We start from the raw sequence: 20618 nt of genomic DNA, 5'->3' as shown, positions 1-20618 counted from the left end.
TGACATAATGTGAAACCCTTTTATTAAATCATACTTCTGTAGTTTTCAAAGAAATTTCGCCACACATAATATGGCAGACGTACGGTTTACGACGCCGCACTGCTACGTCAACAGAATTGTTGCCTTCGCTTGTAAATAGAAAATAAGGTTAAAAGAAAATATCAATATATATCAGAACGTTTATGTTTACGAAAAAATTGACAGGTATATTTATATTGATTTATTATCGTGATGTTTTGTCGTTTAAAGTAAGTACATTAGACATTTTGGCAAGAATTTGTAATCTTTGAGTCAAACGTTTCAGTTTTCAAGGCTCCGCGAAGGCATCATCAACTCTCTTGGTCGCAGTTTCATAACAAACAATGGCTGCCCCGTTGGTCAGGGTTTTCTCAAAGGTGAGACACTTATGATGTTGGGTCCTTATGAATAAAACTCTCATCTAACGGAAAAAGCAATTTTCTACCTTATTTATTCATAGTTTCCAAGTTTCTAACCCAGCTAGCTTATTAGACCGTAGATGCTAACCGTTGCTAAACGATAAACCAACGTCTTTGATAGCATGACAACTGGGTATAAATCTAACGTTTCCTCTCCCGTTGGCTGCCAGTCCCTCAGACAGTTCTCTCGGCCATCATGGGGAGCATGTCAGTCCGGATTAAGGAGCAGGACAACCTCTGCCCAGGCGGTGGCTTCGAACCAGGCAGGTGGAGATGCGTCCTTCCCTCCTCTTCAGACATACTCAGAGGAGGAGAGCATGATGAGGGACGCAGGTGAGCTGCACAGCTGCCTCTATGCTACTGCAGACTGCTGGATCCAGAACTTCATCACTAATTAAACTTTTTTTGTTGTTGTTGTTGCTTATTTGCAGTGAGGAAATATGCACAGGAGCGCATCGCCCCGTTTGTGGCGACGATGGATGAAAACTCTGCCATGGATGAAGAAGTCATTAAATCCCTATTTGAGCAGGGGGTAGGTACAGCAGCATCTTGATCAACTCAGAACATATGGAAATAACTAAGAGGTTAATTCTGTTCACCGCGGTGAAGTTAGTTTTACGTTGGATATTCGACAGACATTCAAACCGCTTCTTCCTCCGGTTAATTCTCTTCTCTCCCACGGGAAAACCTCTCCTTTTCTCCGGGTACACTGCGATCGGAGGAAGCCGCTCCAACACTTCCAGTGCACCCTTGTTAGAGAATTTACAGTAAAAACACGGCGAGTGAAAACGGCTACATTGTGTACCAACTTCCTGTTTTCAAAATAAAACTGTAGGCTTACATTTTGAAGCCCAGAAGCTGTCACACTAGAATATTTATATTTGTTGTATTTACAAAAACATTATACATGTTTAGAGATTTCATATTTAAACTAAATGCTGTATCTCATTAAACCAGTCTAGTACCATGAGTTCTCATAAATTTTGTGTCAATCCATCACAGAAACTGGAACATATTCAGCAAAACTGCCAATATCTACACATAGATACCTGGAAGCAATTGAGCAAAAATGCTAATATTTCATTATAAAAATTAATAAAAAAAATGAAGGGCGTAACTTTTGTAGACGATGGAGTGCTATGATTCAATATTGATTTTGAGTCAATTGATCACATTACCTGGAAGCTATTGAGCAAAAATGCTAATATTTCCACATAAAAATTAATAAAAAAATATTAGAAATTTAAAATGAAAAAATAAAGGGCGTAACTTTTGAAGATGATGGAGTGCTATGATTCAATATTGATTTTGAGTCAATTGATCACATTACCTGGAAGCTATTGAGCAAAAATGCTAATATTTCCATATAAAAATTAATAAAAAAATATTAGAAATTTAAAATGTAAAAAAAAAGGGCGTAACTTTTGAAGATGATGGAGTGCTATGATCCAATATTGATTTTGAGTCAATTGATCACATTACCTGGAAGCTATTGAGCAAAAATGCTAATATTTCATTATAAAAATTTATAAAAAAAAACATTAAAAACTTAAAATGTAAAAATAAAGGGCGTAACTTTTGAAGATGATGGAGTGCTATGATTCAATATTGATTTTGAGTCAATTGATCACATTACCTGGAAGCTATTGAGCAAAAATGCTAATATTTCATTATAAAAATTAATAAAAAAATATTAGAAACTTAAAATGTAAAAAATAAAGGGCGTAACTTTTGAAGATGATGGAGTGCTATGATTCAATATTGATTTTGAGTCAATTGATCACATTACCTGGAAGCTATTGAGCAAAAATGCTAATATTTCCACATAAAAATTAATAAAAAAATATTAAAAACTTAAAATGTAAAAAAAAAGGGCGTAACTTTTGAAGATGATGGAGTGCTATGATTCAATATTGATTTTGAGTCAATTGATCACATTACCTGGAAGCTATTGAGCAAAAATGCTAATATTTCATTATAAAAATTAATAAAAAACTATTAGAAATTTAAAATGTAAAAAATAAAGGGCGTAACTTTTGTAGATGATGGAGTGCTATGATTCAATATTGATTTTGAGTCAATTGATCACATTACCTGGAAGCTATTGAGCAAAAATGCTAATATTTCCACATAAAAATTAATAAAAAAATATTAAAAACTTAAAATGTAAAAAAAAGGGCGTAACTTTTGAAGATGATGGAGTGCTATGATTCAATATTGATTTTGAGTCAATTGATCACATTACCTGGAAGCTATTGAGCAAAAATGCTAATATTTCATTATAAAAATTTATAAAAAAATATTAAAAACTTAAAATGTAAAAAAAAAAGGGCGTAACTTTTGAAGATGATGGAGTGCTATGATTCAATATTGATTTTGAGTCAATTGATCACATTACCTGGAAGCTATTGAGCAAAAATGCTAATATTTCATTATAAAAATTAATAAAAAAATATTAAAAACTTAAAATGTAAAAAAAAAGGGCGTAACTTTTGAAGATGATGGAGTGCTATGATCCAATATTGATTTTGAGTCAATTGATCACATTACCTGGAAGCTATTGAGCTAAAATGCTAATATTTCATTATAAAAATTAATAAAAAAATATTAAAAACTTAAAATGTAAAAAAAAAAGGGCGTAACTTTTGAAGATGATGGAGTGCTATGATTCAATATTGATTTTGAGTCAATTGATCACATTACCTGGAAGCTATTGAGCAAAAATGCTAATATTTCATTATAAAAATTAATAAAAAAATATTAGAAATTTAAAATGTAAAAAAGGGCGTAACTTTTGAAGATGATGGAGTGCTATGATTCAATATTGATTTTGAGTCAATTGATCACATTACCTGGAAGCTATTGAGCAAAAATGCTAATATTTCCACATAAAAATTAATAAAAAAATATTAAAAACTTAAAATGTAAAAAAAAAGGGCGTAACTTTTGAAGATGATGGAGTGCTATGATTCAATATTGATTTTGAGTCAATTGATCACATTACCTGGAAGCTATTGAGCAAAAATGCTAATATTTCCACATAAAAATTAATAAAAAAATATTAGAAATTTAAAATGTAAAAATAAAGGGCGTAACTTTTGTAGACGATGGAGTGCTATGATTCAATATTGATTTTGAGTCAATTGATCACATTACCTGGAAGCTATTGAGCAAAAATGCTAATATTTCATTATAAAAATTAATAAAAAAATATTAAAAACTTAAAATGTAAAAAAAAAGGGCGTAACTTTTGAAGATGATGGAGTGCTATGATTCAATATTGATTTTGAGTCAATTGATCACATTACCTGGAAGCTATTGAGCAAAAATGCTAATATTTCCACATAAAAATTTATAAAAAAATATTAGAAATTTAAAATGTAAAAAAAAGGCGTAACTTTTGAAGATGATGGAGTGCTATGATTCAATATTGATTTTGAGTCAATTGATCACATTACCTGGAAGCTATTGAGCAAAAATGCTAATATTTTATTATAAACATTAATAAAAAACTATTAGAAATTTAAAATGTAAAAACTAAAGGCGTAACTTTTGAAGATGATGGAGTGCTATGATTCAATATTGATTTTGAGTCAATTGATCACATTACCTGGAAGCTATTGAGCAAAAATGCTAATATTTCCACATAAAAATTAATAAAAAAATATTAAAAACTTAAAATGTAAAAAAAAGGGCGTAACTTTTGAAGATGATGGAGTGCTATGATTCAATATTGATTTTGAGTCAATTGATCACATTACCTGGAAGCTATTGAGCAAAAATGCTAATATTTCCACATAAAAATTAATAAAAAAATATTAGAAATTTAAAATGTAAAAATAAAGGGCGTAACTTTTGTAGACGATGGAGTGCTATGATTCAATATTGATTTTGAGTCAATTGATCACATTACCTGGAAGCTATTGAGCAAAAATGCTAATATTTCCACATAAAAATTAATAAAAAATATTAAAAACTTAAAATGTAAAAAAAAAGGGCGTAACTTTTGAAGATGATGGAGTGCTATGATTCAATATTGATTTTGAGTCAATTGATCACATTACCTGGAAGCTATTGAGCAAAAATGCTAATATTTCATTATAAAAATTAATAAAAAAAATATTAGAAAACTTAAAATGTAAAAAAAAAGGGCGTAACTTTTGAAGATGATGGAGTGCTATGATTCAATATTGATTTTGAGTCAATTGATCACATTACCTGGAAGCTATTGAGCAAAAATGCTAATATTTCATTATAAAAATTAATAAAAAAAATATTAAAAACTTAAAATGTAAAAAAAAAGGGCGTAACTTTTGAAGATGATGGAGTGCTATGATTCAATATTGATTTTGAGTCAATTGATCACATTACCTGGAAGCTATTGAGCAAAAATGCTAATATTTCATTATAAAAATTAATAAAAAAAATATTAAAAACTTAAAATGTAAAAAAAAAGGGCGTAACTTTTGAAGATGATGGAGTGCTATGATTCAATATTGATTTTGAGTCAATTGATCACATTACCTGGAAGCTATTGAGCAAAAATGCTAATATTTCCACATAAAAATTAATAAAAAAATATTAGAAATTTAAAATGAAAAAAGGGCGTAACTTTTGTAGACGATGGAGTGCTATGATTCAATATTGATTTTGAGTCAATTGATCACATTACCTGGAAGCTATTGAGCAAAAATGCTAATATTTCATTATAAAAATTAATAAAAAAATATTAGAAACTTAAAATGTAAAAAAAAAGGGCGTAACTTTTGAAGATGATGGAGTGCTATGATTCAATATTGATTTTGAGTCAATTGATCACATTACCTGGAAGCTATTGAGCAAAAATGCTAATATTTCATTATAAAAATTAATAAAAAAATATTAAAAACTTAAAATGTAAAAAAAAAGGGCGTAACTTTTGAAGATGATGGAGTGCTATGATCCAATATTGATTTTGAGTCAATTGATCACATTACCTGGAAGCTATTGAGCAAAAATGCTAATATTTCATTATAAAAATTTATAAAAAAATATTAAAAACTTAAAATGTAAAAAAAAAGGGCGTAACTTTTGAAGATGATGGAGTGCTATGATTCAATATTGATTTTGAGTCAATTGATCACATTACCTGGAAGCTATTGAGCAAAAATGCTAATATTTCATAATAAACTACAGAGGAATCTGTAGTTTAATGTCTGGTAATGTCTATTCCGGGGTTCTGGAAAGGAAGGTCTGTCGGATAGTCAAATATCGGATTCAGAAGGAGCAGTGTGGTTCTCGCCCTGGCCGTGGAGCACTGGATCAGCTCTACACCCTCAGCAGGATTCTGGAGGGTGCATGGGAGTTTGCCCAACCCGTCTACATGTGTTTTCTGGATCTGGAGAAGGCATTCAAACGTGTCCCTCGGGGGGTCCAGTGGGGGGTACTCCGGGAGTAAGGAGTATATGCCCTTTAATAGGGGCTGTTAGGTCTCTGTATGACCGGTGTCAGAGCCTGGTCCGCATTGCTGGCAGTAAGTCGGACTCGTTTCTGGTGAGGGTTGGACTCCGCCAAGGTTGTCCTTTGTCACCGATTCTGTTCATAACTTTTATGGACAGAGTTTCTAGGCGCAGCCAAGGTGTTAAGGGGATCTGTCTTGGTGGCCTTAGGATTGCATCTCTGTTATTTGCAGATGATGTGGTTCTGTTGGCTTCATCAGGGCGTGATCTACAGCTCTCTTGAGCGGTTCACAGCCGAGTATGAAGTGGCCGGGATGAGGAGCAGTGCCTCTAAATCCGAGACCATGGTCCTGAGCCTTAAAAGGGTAGAGTGCCTTCTCCGGGTGGGGGAGGATGTACTGCCCCTAATGGAGGAGTTTAAGTATCTTGGGGTCTTGTTCACGAATGAGGGGAAGATGGAGCGGGAGATCGACTGGCAGATTGGTGCGGCGTCTGCTGTGAAGCGTGCGCTATACTGGTCTGTGGTGGTGAAGACAGAGCTGAGCTAACAGCAAAGCTCTCGATTTACCGGTCAATCTACATTCCTACCCTCATCTATGGTCATGAGCTTTGGGTCCAGGGCACAAGTGGCTGAAATGAGTTTTCTCCGTAGTATGTCTGGGCTCTCCGTTAGAGATAGGGTGAGGAGCTCGGTCATCCGAAGAGGACTCAGAGTAGAGCCGCTGCTCCTCCACATCGAGAGGAGCCACTTGAGGTGGCTCTGGCATCTGATTAGGATGCCTCCTGGACGTCTTTTCCTGGTGAAGTGTCCCAGGCATGTCCCACCGGGAGGAGGCCCAGGGGGAGACCCAGGACACACTGGAGGGGCTATGTTTCACAGCTGGCCTGCGAGCGCCTTGGGATATTTCCGGAGGAGCTGGTCGAAGTGGCTGGGGAGAGGGACGTCTGGGCCTCCCTACTGAAGCTGCTACCCCCCCGACCCGACCCCGGATAAGCGGAATAAGATGGATGGATGGATGGATGGATGGATGGATGGACATAAGCTATTACATTATCCAACTCTGTTGACATAACTGTGTCTTCTGTATTGGTCTTACTACCTTTAATGCATACAGCATGCAATCATTGTAAAAGCTAATCCTCATCTTGCAGGTGGATCTTTAGAAGGTGATGATGAATAACTATTTTTCCTTCATAAATCCATATTTGTGGCGGGTTTTTGCAAATGTGTTTGATAACCCATGGAAACAAGGGACCTAGATGTTAAGTGCATAACAAAATAAACTTTTTCTCAGTCGTAAGGAGTACCTCCTAATCGTGAGGTACTACTCACGATTAGGAGGACTTGTAATGGGAAGTCGGATTGGGCGGATATAAAATGGGGTTATGTCCCATTGATTCCAACAAGATGGAAGCAGCTTTGGAGTTCTGGTTGTGAAGTTAAGCTGATGCAATTTGATGTTATTATGTGTGGAGTTTTTTTTTTTTTTTTTTTTTTAAGCTGAGTTGATACTAAACAGTATTGTCAAATATTTTATTTACAAAGAGAATAGAAATGAAAATTTGTTTCATAGTGATCAAGATGCATTTTACTTTTACATTTTAAGTTTTTAATACTTTTTAATTCATTTTTTTATGGAAATATTAGCATTTTTGCTCAATAGCTTCCAGGTAATGTGATCAATTGACTCAAAATCAATATTGAATCATAGCACTCCATCGTCTACAAAAGTTACGCCCTTTATTTTTACATTTTAAGTTTTTGATATTTTTTCATTAATTTTTATAATGAAATATTAGCATTTTTGCTCAATAGCTTCCAGGTAATGTGATCAATTGACTCAAAATCAATATTGAATCATAGCACTCCATCGTCTACAAAAGTTACGCTCTTTATTTTTACATTTTAAGTTTTTAATATTTTTTTATTAATTTTTATTATGAAATATTAGTATTTTTGCTCAATAGCTTCCAGGTAATGTGATCAATTGACTCAAAATCAATATTGGATCATAGCACTCCATCGTCTACAAAAGTTACGCCCTTTATTTTTTCATTTTAAATTTCAAATATTTTTTTATTAATTTTTATGTGGAAATATTAGCATTTTTGCTCAATAGCTTCCAGGTAATGTGATCAATTGACTCAAAATCAATATTGAATCATAGCACTCCATAGTCTACAAAAGTTATGCCCTTTATTTTTACATTTTAAGTTTTTAATATTTTTCATTAATTTTTATTATGGAATATTAGCATTTTTGCTCAATAGCTTCCAGGTAATGTGATCAATTGACTCAAAATCAATATTGAATCATAGCACTCCATAGTCTACAAAAGTTACGCCCTTTATTTTTACATTTTAAGTTTTTAATATTTTTCATTAATTTTTATTATGGAATATTAGTATTTTTGCTCAATAGCTTCCAGGTAATGTGATCAATTGACTCAAAATCAATATTGAATCATAGCACTCCATCGTCTACAAAGGTTAAGCCCTTTATTTTTACATTTTAAGTTTTTAATATTTTTTTATTAATTTTTATGTGGAAATATTAGCATTTTTGCTCAATAGCTTCCAGGTAATGTGATCAATTGACTCAAAATCAATACTGGATCATAGCACTCCATCGTCTACAAAAGTTACGCCCTTTATTTTTTCATTTTAAATTTTTAATATTTTTTTATTAATTTTTATTATGAAATATTAGTATTTTTGCTCAATAGCTTCCAGGTAACGTGATCAATTGACTCAAAATCAATAATGGATCATAGCACTCCATCGTCTACAAAAGTTACGCCCTTTATTTTTTCATTTTAAATTTCTAATATTTTTTTAATTAATTTTTATTATGAAATATTAGTATTTTTGCTCAATAGCTTCCAGGTAATGTGATCAATTGACTCAAAATCAATATTGGATCATAGCACTCCATCGTCTACAAAAGTTACGCCCTTTATTTTTTCATTTTAAATTTCTAATATTTTTTTAATTAATTTTTATTATGAAATATTAGCATTTTTGCTCAATAGCTTCCAGGTAATGTGATCAATTGACTCAAAATCAATATTGAATCATAGCACTCCATCGTCTACAAAAGTTACGCCCTTTATTTTTACATTTTAAGTTTTTAATATTTTTTTATTAATTTTTATGTGGAAATATTAGCATTTTTGCTCAATAGCTTCCAGGTAATGTGATCAATTGACTCAAAATCAATATTGAATCATAGCACTCCATCGTCTACAAAAGTTACGCCCTTTATTTTTTCATTTTCAATTTCTAATATTTTTTTATTAATTTTTATGTGGAAATATTAGCATTTTTGCTCAATAGCTTCCAGGTAATGTGATCAATTGACTCAAAATCAATATTGAATCATAGCACTCCATCGTCTACAAAAGTTACGCCCTTTATTTTTACATTTTAAATTTCTAATATTTTTTTATTAATTTTTATGTGGAAATATTAGCATTTTTGCTCAATAGCTTCCAGGTAATGTGATCAATTGACTCAAAATCAATATTGAATCATAGCACTCCATCGTCTACAAAAGTTACGCCCTTTATTTTTTCATTTTAAATTTTTAATATTTTTTTATTAATTTTTATTATGAAATATTAGTATTTTTGCTCAATAGCTTCCAGGTAATGTGATCAATTGACTCAAAATCAATAATGGATCATAGCACTCCATCGTCTACAAAAGTTACGCCCTTTATTTTTTCATTTTAAATTTCTAAAATTTTTTTAATTAATTTATATTATGAAATATTAGCATTTTTGCTCAATAGCTTCCAGGTAATGTGATCAATTGACTCAAAATCAATATTGAATCATAGCACTCCATCGTCTGCAAAAGTTACGCCCTTTATTTTTACATTTTAAATTTCTAGTATTTTTTTTTATTAATTTTTATAATGAAATATTAGCATTTTGCTCAATTGCTTCCAGGTATCTATGTGTAGATATTGGCAGTTTTGCTGAATATGTTCCAGTTTCTGTGATGGATTGACACAACATTTATGAGAAATCACAGTACTAGACTGGTTTAATGAGATACAACATTTAGTTTAAATATGAAATCTCTAAACGTGTATAATGTTTTTGTAAATACAACAAATATAAATATTCTAGTTTGACAGCTTCTGGGCTTCAAAATGTAAGCCTACAGTTTTATTTTGAAAACAGGAAGTTGGTACACAATGTAGCCGTTTTCACTCGCCGTATTTTTACTGTAAATTCTCTAATAAGGGTGCACTGGAAGTGTTGGAGCGGCTTCCTCCGATCGCAGCGTACCCGGAGAAAAGGAGAGGTTTTCCCGTGGGGGAGAAGAGAATTAACCGGAGGAAGAAGCGGTTTGAATGTCTGTCGAATATCCAACCTAAAACTAACTTCACCGCGGTATTCTGTTCCAAATATGGAACTCAAGCATATATTTATTACACACAGTCATATTTCTGCATTTTACAATAAGAAACAGTCAAAGAATGTTATGAACATATTATATATAAGAGCTTTAAATAATATTTCTAGATGGGAATGGCAGCCTGCTGAAAAGTAGGGTCTATAATATGACTTCCACACTATCCAAGGCTTCAGTTCCCATTGAAAAACAAAACATGACCATAGCCTGATGCTACCACCTATGCTTCTCCATGACATCTCTGGTTGTATGTTTTCTAAATAACTACCTTACCTTTTGCAATTATTGTAAACAAATTCTACCTTGTTTTTTTTCACCTGCTTTTGGAAAACCTACAGTGTAGTATGGCAGGCTTAGCCTAGGCTAGATGTTTTGGTTTGTAAAAGCCTTACCATAGTCCATAATATTGAAAAAGACATACCCCGGTATACCAATATTGCAGCTTTGAGAATTTAGTAATAAAAGCGTGTTCTCAACATGCTTTTATTACTTATTTTGCACTGTAGGATGTTTAAAAAAGCATGTTTAAGTAATAATACTGAAACAGAGAAGAACTGACACATGTAATATTAACCAAGAGTTACAGAAACTTTAAAAAGAATCAGTGTTTCTATCAGGGGTGGCCAGGTCATGACATGAAAGATCATCCTCTTCAGATCCCAAGCAGCCAACACACCAAGTTGAACGTTTTATGATGGAAAAAAGGTATTTCTGAAATAAATGTTACAAAAAGTGGAGCATATGACTTCAGAGAGAGCTAATGCCGAAAATAACAGACAAAAGGAAACTATCTGAATATTAACCAACTTATCTAATTGAAAGTAGATAAACCAAATTACAAAAAACTTACCTCCATAACTAAGAAAAACATGAGAAAACTTAAGGAAACAAAAACGGCACCTTACTCCTACAAGCTCCAGAACTTTGCATGATGTTTTAACAATGTGGCCAGTTGAGTTGAGCTGAGGATGAACCCAAGAAGTCCGCATCAGCAGATTTTATATCCGTCACCTCCAGGAGGCCACCAATTGGACATCTCCATCGTTGTCTAGGAACCATTCAGCGACGGGCACCTGCACACTCATATTTACATAAGTTGATGACGCCAGTCGTAACGATGCCGTGTCAGAGATTTTAGATGCAGGTCAATATTATCTGAAGCTCGTTTGTTTTATTTTTTTATTAGGGTATCAGATTGATATCCTATATCAGTATTTGATCAGTGTACCCCTAATTAAGGATGCAGCAGATTGTTGTTGCAAGTGTTATATGACCTGTCTTTGACTGAAATTCCTGTGGTTCCTTTATTGGAGCTAAACATTTCTTAGCATCATCCTTTACCAGTTTCTTCTCTTTTAATTATTAGTCAATTGTTGTTGGGGCTCTGGCTAATGTAAAAGTAGCTCCAAATGTTCTCCTAAGGATGATCGCTGTGTGTTTAGTGGTATTATTTCTTTGGAAGTTATTTTGTATTGTTTTTCTGCCTGATATCTTCATACGAAATGGTTGCTGTGATGCTTTGCACGCTGTGACATGGGGTTTAGAAGATGGGATGAAAAACCAATCGAAGCAATTCAATAATTAATTTGGGGTAAACTAGAGGATCTTTAAAAATGTTAAAAAAAAAGCTCAGCTTCAAGAGGAGCAGTGAGGTTTTTGTCTCGAGGAACGCTGAGCCAGCTTTGCACTCTCAGTAGGGTGCATACGAGTTTGTCCAGCTGGTCCACATGCGTTTTGTAGAGCTGAGGGAGGCATTCAGCCGTTTCCCTCATGGTGTCCTGTGAGGGGCACTAGGGGTTCGGGGTCTGCACCCTTTACTTGAGGCCATCCGGTGTCTGTAGAAACGGACCAGGAGTTTGGTCTGCAGGCTGGCATTAAGTCGGTTGGGATAAGGATCATCTCCTTCAAGTCCGAGGCCATGGTTCTAGACCAGAAAAAGGTGGCTTGTTCCTTTCTGGTTAGAGCAGAGCTCTTGAAGTATCTTGTAGTCCTCCTTACGAGTGAGGGGAGAACTTAGCAGGAGATTGACAATCGATCGGTGCAGCTGCTGCTATAACATGCTATAATGCATCGGTTTGTTGTGGTGTTGTGGTGAACCAAAGGGTAAAGCTCTCTCTTTACTGGTCCGTCTACGTTCCTGCCCTCACCTATTGGTCATGAAATCTGGATCATGACCAATAGAACCATGTCACGGATACAAGTGGCTGAAATGAGCTTTCTCTGCAGGGTAGCTGGGCACTCCCTTAGAGATAGGGTGAAGAGATTCATCTAAGAGAAGCACATAGTTGGGCCGCTTCTCCTCACATCAAGAGGAGTCAGTTGAGGTGGCTCTGGAGGGCCCCGCGACCTGGTCCTGGATGAAGCAGAAGACAAAAAGTACGAGTAGAGGGCCTTTAACTAATGGACATTTTGTAATGACTCTTTTATCATTATCTAGCTACATTCTCAGTTCTAAGACATTTCAGACTCTTTATTAACCACATTGTGTTAGTGTATTTTATTACACTTTTACTTCTAAAGAGTATGCTGGTTTTCTGTTGACTTGTACAGGTTTTATGTCACATATTTTCTGGACAGTGGGATCTGAAAACTAATTTTACTAATGTGTGGGTGTAGAACTTTGAACTACAGAGCTGCACTTTGGAGCTCACTGAAGATACTTCTAAAATTGTCAGCGGTGCAGAGGTGACCCAGACCCATGTCCCAGATATGTTTGTGTTTTTTGGCCAAACTTGAATCACAGACCACACAGTCCTGTGAATCAGCCCCTAAAGTTCTATTATTCTTATTCATTATTAAGTTGTGATTCTCTATGTTGTTTGTGTATCATTTTCCTTCCACCAGCTTAATATTCATTTGCTCTGATCAAAAGCTGTCCTCTTTTGCAATATTTAGTAGCCGGCTGTCTATGGACAGCTGTCAACCTAATAATCCTATCTAAAATTTGTAGGCAATAGCATGGCCGTAGCATAATGTCTATGTTGGCTTTGATGTAAAATTTAGGGGATTTCATTAGCTCTAAATCACAAACTTAAAAATGAATAATAAAAAAAAAAAGACAAACTACTGACATTGATTTTCTGTGGTATTCTAATTTATTTTATCGCACAAATTTTAAAAATGTCCTACTTTCTTTCGTTTTACTTTCTTTTACTCTACAGCTGATGGGGGTGGAAATTGACCCAGAGTATGGTGGCACTGGCTCTACGTTCTTTTCCTCCATCCTGGTGATTGAAGAGCTGGCGAAGGTGGATCCCTCTGTGGCTGTGCTCTGTGACATCCAAAATACTCTCATTAACACCCTGTTTGTGAAACTCGGAACTCCAGCTCAGAAAGAGAAGTACCTCAGCCGGTTGTCAACTGATATGGTGAGGCATTTAAAGACTTGAAAATACATCGGGAGATAATGACAGATTTGTCATTTGATTGGGATTAGGACTGGGACAAAACATGAAGGGTGAAACTTTACTGTGTAGGTGGGGAGGTAGTCCATCTCAACTACATGGTACACCTGACCAAAATAGAGACCTTTTATTTAACCGTAAATGAAAGCAAAGGTTGTGCTTTTATAGTTATATTGTTGTTAATCAATTGTTTAAGTAATCGTCAGTTAATTTTGTAATGAATTCATCAATGGCTCAATACAGACAATTTGTTGGGCCAATGGCTGAAGGAATAACCCACCCAGAGCTGGATTTAGGCAAAAACTGTCCAAAAAATATAAAAAAAAATGATCTTTTGAATATGAAAAATTTTGTTTAATAGTAAATATGCTCTATACAGCCTAACGCTGTTCAAACGATTTTTTAAAATATCCTGTTAAGCACCTTAAAATATAACTTATATAATAGCTATATAGTTATATAATGATACTCATATGTAATATGTTATAACATATTATGTAGTTATTTGAATCAAATTGCGGTGATGTGAGCATTAGATTTAGTGTTTTTGTTTTTGCCTTTTACAATTCATTTAAAATTTGCAAGCAAGGACTTTCCCCGGGTTCTAAGCTTTTGTTTATGGAGAAATAATAATTTACTGAAAGTATGCTTTTTTAGTTTAGTCAAAAAAAAAACAAAAAAACTAACTGATAGATTAATCATTTGGTAAATCAGTTGCTAGCTGCAGCCCTAGCTATAATATAATATAAGCTAGCTATGATATATATTGGTTTATAATCATTGTGATCTCTGACAGGTCGGGAGCTTTTGCCTCTCTGAAGCCGAATCGGGGAGCGACGCTTTTGCGCTGAAGACCCGAGCTGAAAAACACAAAGACTATTACATAATCAATGGGTCCAAGATGTGGATCAGTAACGCAGAGCATGCTGGGGTTTTCCTGGTGATGGCCAATGTGGATCCTTCTGCAGTAAGACACATCAAAGCTTCTTAAGTGCATTGTTAATGACTGTATTCCCTAATTATGGGTTTCCAAAATGACTTTAAAACTTCCAACATAGCGGAATGCTACAGATCTGGTTTTGTGTCTTTTTTTCCTGAGGGATACAGAGGGATCACCTGCTTCATCGTAGACCGGGACACTGAGGGGCTCGAGATTTGCAAGAAAGAGAACAAGCTGGGTTTGCGAGCTTCCTCCACATGCCCTCTTAACTTTGACAATGTCAAGGTAGGACCGAACACTCTGAACGGCTCTGGGCTGATGTACAGCAGGTGGTGGTTTTTCTTCACAGATTTCTCATTGTCGTTTTAGGTTCCAGAGAAGAATATTTTAGGAGAGGTTGGTCATGGATACAAGTATGCTATTGGAATGTTGAACGAAGGCAGGATTGGAATTGCAGCGCAGGTATACAGCAACACCTCTTTGGGTTAATGGCTTTTAATTAAATGCATTCAGTGTAAAATAGTGATGTGCTTGCAGATGGTTGGATTGTCTCAGGGTTGCTTTGACCACACTATTCCTTACACCAGACAGAGAGTGCAGTTCGGAAAGCGGATCTTTGACTTTCAGGTATGTAGGATCTAATAAAACAGCTCCTCTCCTCTGTACATTTTTACGTAGCAGTCAGTGCTTTTTGTGCCGGTATGCCATTACCTCTGAAATTTACACCTCATCATATTGGGACGCTGGTGAAAATTCTCAGTCTTCCAGGTCATAGTCATTCCAAAAAAAGAAAATTAAAAACAAAAAGTGCCAAATGACCCCATTCCAAAGTGGTGGAGCCGTTTCAATTTGCATGTTTTCAAAACAAAAACACGGCTTTGTTAGGCTGCGGTATAAAACCTCAAACTCAACGCTATTCCTGACATTTTTAATTGAAAAAGCTTACTGGATGGGAAGCGAAACTTCTTCAAACTTGGAATCAAAGTCCAGTGGTTTGTTTTTAATTTTCTTTTTTTGGAATCATATTGGGACTTTTTTCCTTCGTGCATCTCGTTACATCCCTGTCCCCTTTCTTCTTAATCTCTCCCGACTTTAAAGCTTGTAGGCAGTTTGTTGAGTTCAGGAATTGTGTGTAGAGAGAGACCCATCGGTTTGGAGGAAAACGCTTGTCGTACATGTGATAGTAGGTGTTTCAGATAAGTGAAGAAAAAGTGGAAGAAATACAAGACTTTGGCTATAATGTTTACCTGGCTCAAAATTGGCTCAAAGGAACTGAATGCTAACAGCAGCACTCTGAACAGTCCTTCACTACACAAGGAAACAGAGGTTGGACTCCACTAGCTAGCATTAGTGCATTTAACCCGATACTGCAGTGACGTGTTTTCATGAAATAGCTAAAATCGGGGTTGGTTCTTGCCAGTTTGAGGGCTTGATGACAAATATCCCCCCTCCATGGCACAGGATAGAGGTCCTTTTTTTTGAGCAAGTATTATTTCTTTGCTTCTACCTAACAACATGCTTTCTATATTTTTGTTTTAAATAATTATTATATGTATGTATCATAACTACCTACTTTAGTTATGAATTTTTCCCAAACAAATTTTTTTGGTAACTCTCACAGAACTTGGTGCATTATGTAATATAACATAGCTAAATACTTAGAATGAAATATTTTATAGAGGAAAACCGTGATTAAATTGAGTTATCACTTGTTTATGTTTTGAAAAATCTTTTATATTTGTATGTTATTTTTTAATTTCAATGTTAACACCACGAAGCTTGCAGTTCATTAGCTTATGTAGATTTATGTGAGAACTGTCTTTTTTAACTTTTTTTTTTTTATTTCTATGCTAAAAATCTGTTGATGTTTAGAATGATAGATGGAAGTGAATACAATATTACCAATATTTCTTTCATATATTCCTAAGGCCTTAGGGGGGTACCAGCACTATATTTTCTACTTGAAGCACTGGCTGCTGTGTATTTATTATTAAAAGCGTTTACTGCTTTTTTTCCCCAGGGCATGCAGCATCAGATAGCCCATGTAGCGACGCAGATCGAAGCGGCGCGTCTGCTGACGTACAACGCCGCCCGTCTGAAGGAAGCCGGCAGACCCTTTATTAAAGAGGCCTGCATGGCCAAATACTTCTCTGCAGAGGTTGGGTTTTTAATTCTTTGAAATATGATGTTTCATGAAACTACTTCCTGCTAAACTACTTCCTGCCTCTTATTGTATCCCTCTTTTGTATTGATTTTCTCTCCTCTGTTATATCTTTGTCTGTTTTTGACACAAAATGTACAGTGAAATTGAACACCAGCTCGATTCAAGTTTTTTTTTTAACCGTTTGTGTTTTGTTTTTAATCACAACAAGGTTGCTACTCTAACTACTTCAAAGTGCATCGAATGGATGGGTGGAGTCGGCTTTACCAAGGACTACCCCATAGAGAAATACTACAGAGATTGTAAAATCGGTGAGCCTTGATGAGTCACAAAATGAATGAAAAGTGACTAAATTTCGTGTGTTAGACCAAACTAAAGTAGCACATATTTGGGAAGTAGGAGGAAATGATTTTCAAAATCACATTTCTAAATAAAACTCATTAAAAAGAAGTGGACCATCTCAGCAGTAGTTAATTTGACTCATGGCTGAGTCCTTTATAACCCTAAAAATAGGTTATAATATTTTACCCAAATTATGGAATTAATTAACTGCAAATCTGGATTAATTCAACCATACATTTGGTTATAGCCTCTACCCAAATGCTGGGTTAAATCAGTAAAAATCCAGGGTTGTTTTAACTTTATAATTTGTTATTTCTTCTACCTAAATTCTGGGTTAAATAATTTTTGGTTGCTTTACCGTTACATATATTTGTTAAGTAGTCTGTTTAAATGCTTGGTAAAATTCTCCCATACCTCAGACTGATTCTAACATATTATAGTCAATCATTAGGAAAATGAATTGCAATAGGCTAACCACATCTATAACAAAATACATGCTAAACTTGGTCATGCAAAGCCTGTTTTATGCAAAAAACACAATACTGGAATCTTTACAAGGTACCACTTGAAATGTATTAATACTTCACACCCAAAATACAAAAAGGAAGCAGTCATATTAATCATTGAACAATTTAAAATTTGTGTCGAAACAATGCACCACAGTGTATGACAACTGAGAACAGTTACACATGCATGCTCACATGCACACACACGGAGAACAAGAATGGTGCAAGATTAAGGAGGAAAACTTAGCTCTGCTAAATTATTTATCCCACCACTTTTATTTTTCTCCAGTTTGGAAAGTATATAATTTTATTTTAACAAAGAGCTACACAACACATTTTATACAACAAACAGCTTAAATGTAAGAAAACTATTGTTTTTTTTTTACAAATGGCTGTTGATGTTTCTCCAGCTGGTGTACAGGCATGTTGACCAACATAACTATACCTCGGAGACTCTCAAAGCAGTATTAAGTAACTTTTAGCCCCAAGCATCAGCTTAATTAGAGATATATTGCATTATTTGACATTTGGTTTTAAAACAGCAATATCACATCTAATTCAAATCATTGGAGATGGATAATGACACATTTGGTATATCTGTACAATGCAGGAATAAAATCCAATGTTTCTGTTTTGTCTCTTTGTGTTTAGGAACTATTTATGAAGGTACAACAAATGTCCAGCTCTCCACCATGGCCAAGTTCATTGATAAGGAGTACGATCACTGAAACCATCCAGCCAGAACCTGAACGATCCTGTTTCTGCTGTTACACTCCATGCTCTCACCATTTCTGTGACTTCAGTAAATTCAATCCTGCAGGATAGTTTAGTTCCAATCACCGATGTTACTGATTTAGTGAATTCTGTATCATTAAGTTTTGAGTTTACAGCTGAATGGTTCTTTTTGCCTTTTATTTTACTTATTTTCTGTAGTTTGTCCCTCATGTTTTGCATTTATTTAACCGTTTTGTAAGCATAACACCCCCATTGGTTTTGATGTGAGGTTAAACGTTTGAAATGAATTGAGATTTTCTTCGTGTCAGTGCCTTCAGAGGATTTCCTCTTTTAATGTTTGATTTTGATAGATCATGCAATTGTTTTTCCCTTCACTGCAGCATACTGTCGTGTCGACTGATACTTCATCATACTAGTATTCTCAATAAAGAAGTTGTCATAAAATCTGTATTAAATGTGAGTTTAGCCACAGTGTTATATTTGCCACAGTGTCGTCTTTGCTGCTCTTAAACAGGGTTTTTAATCCATATAATTATCATGGCATCACTTTAACTGGTTTTCCCCATTAATTGTCTATTCATAAATCCATTCATATTTTTATTATTAATCTTTGTCCATCTCAGCACCCCTTCTCTCTATAGCTGTATCCATCTATAAACTAGTAGCTATACACACTGCAAAAGCAATCTAGAAATAAGCAGAAATTTCTTTAATGAAGTGTATTTACCCCTAATTTGAGTAGGTAAATAAGATGAATGGAATTATTGTTTTTTTTTAACTCCAAGAATAATTAGATGTTAAATAAATAGATAATATGCTCTTGAAATATGATAATGCCATTATTTATTTCTTAGTAAATTGTCTTGTTCCATTGGCAAAGTGTCTCAGCTGAATTGTTGATTCAAGAACAAATGCCCTTATTTTAAGAAAAAGATGGCTTATTTAGATTCCTTTTTTTTTTTTTTTGCAATGTCATTCATGAATCCATCTGTTTTTTTACTTTATCAGTGAATCCTTCCGTCCAGCCCATTAATCTACTGATCCATCTCTAATTGATTTGACTTTTTGTCTGCCCTTTTATGCATCCATTTACCCAATATTGCATCCGTCTATAAATCCCAGTGTCCAAAATTTCCTTATGGTGTGTGTTTTTGAAGATTTTAGTATCCAATTGTTAAAGTGCATGCTCTGCAACTATTTGAAGTACAGGGAACTTGAGTATGCCCTCATCCTAGGGCTCCAGAATTCAAGTTGGAACCACGATATCCTTTGCTGCATGTTCTCACCTTCTGCATTTTTCATCCACCTATCTGCTAAAAGGAAAAAACACTATTGCTTGAAAAAAAGAGAAAAAAATATATAATTCATTCTAATTTGAGTCTTTTAAAAAAGCTGGAAAGGGTAGACGTAATACCAAACTGTCACGCTAGATGGCAGCACTTCCCCAAACAACCGCAGGTAGATTATTTTGAGGAGGCGGCTCCTCAATGCGAGTTCAGTCAATTATTGTGTCTTTTAACAGCCTGTCACCTCTAATGATATTTTATATCAGCTTAATTATGCTGGTGCTTCAGATGAAAAGAGCCTGCACGGCATAATTCACTCACTGATCATTTTGGAGCTAAGGCTAATTAAATTTCCACAGCCTGTGTTCAGCTGTGCAAAATGAGCTCCATTTTCAAAGCTACACTCTAGTTTCCAAAGAGCACAATCCCAGTTATTACACACAAACACTGAAAAAAAAATGTTCTTGCAGGAATGACTCATGTGATGGGAAAAATGAAAATTCTGAATTGATTTAATAAAAATATCAACAGCAAATAGCTTTGAAATGTTTCTGCAATAAGCTAACCCTTAATTTCATAACAAACATCTGTAGCCATGTTATTAGCCTATCTGAACCTCACTCAGAGTTAAGTATTAGTATTTTGGTATGATTTATTACAGTAGACAAACTTTACTTCATCAGCTGCTAAACAAAGACAAGTGCTACTATGCCTAATTGATTTTTTATCATAACTTTAGATGTTCTGGGAAGTCCTCAGAGTTTTGTTACAGAGCTTTAGTGAACAACACAGAAAGACATGAAGTTTTTTTTTTTTTTTTTTTTTAAATACCAGATACATGTTTAATCCTTCATCCAAAAACCTACAGAGACATGGTGCATTTGAAATGACAGGCCAGGATAGCATGTTAACCTCTTATGGTCACTTTGGAGGAGCTGGAGAGA

The 20618-nt window shown here is 34.6% G+C and overlaps 1 protein-coding gene across 1 annotated transcript; it reads left to right on the top strand.

The window, feature by feature from the left end:
- Positions 1 to 286: 286 nt before the first annotated feature.
- acadsb (acyl-CoA dehydrogenase short/branched chain) lies at positions 287 to 18862 on the top strand. The gene is made up of 11 exons (XM_038274131.1): positions 287 to 395; positions 608 to 770; positions 869 to 969; positions 13462 to 13668; positions 14501 to 14671; positions 14804 to 14929; positions 15014 to 15106; positions 15182 to 15271; positions 16665 to 16802; positions 17017 to 17116; positions 18305 to 18862. Exons 1-11 carry the CDS (start codon positions 363 to 365, stop codon positions 18379 to 18381), a joined length of 1299 nt encoding a protein of 432 aa, XP_038130059.1. The 5' UTR covers positions 287 to 362; the 3' UTR covers positions 18382 to 18862.
- Positions 18863 to 20618: the final 1756 nt, after the last annotated feature.

Source organism: Cyprinodon tularosa, unplaced genomic scaffold (genome assembly GCF_016077235.1).
Source record: "Cyprinodon tularosa strain WSP-4 unplaced genomic scaffold, ASM1607723v1 ctg90, whole genome shotgun sequence".
Lineage (NCBI taxonomy): Eukaryota > Metazoa > Chordata > Actinopteri > Cyprinodontiformes > Cyprinodontidae > Cyprinodon > Cyprinodon tularosa.
Note: the sequence above shows the minus strand (reverse complement) of the source record. Positions and strands in the feature narration are given on the sequence as shown.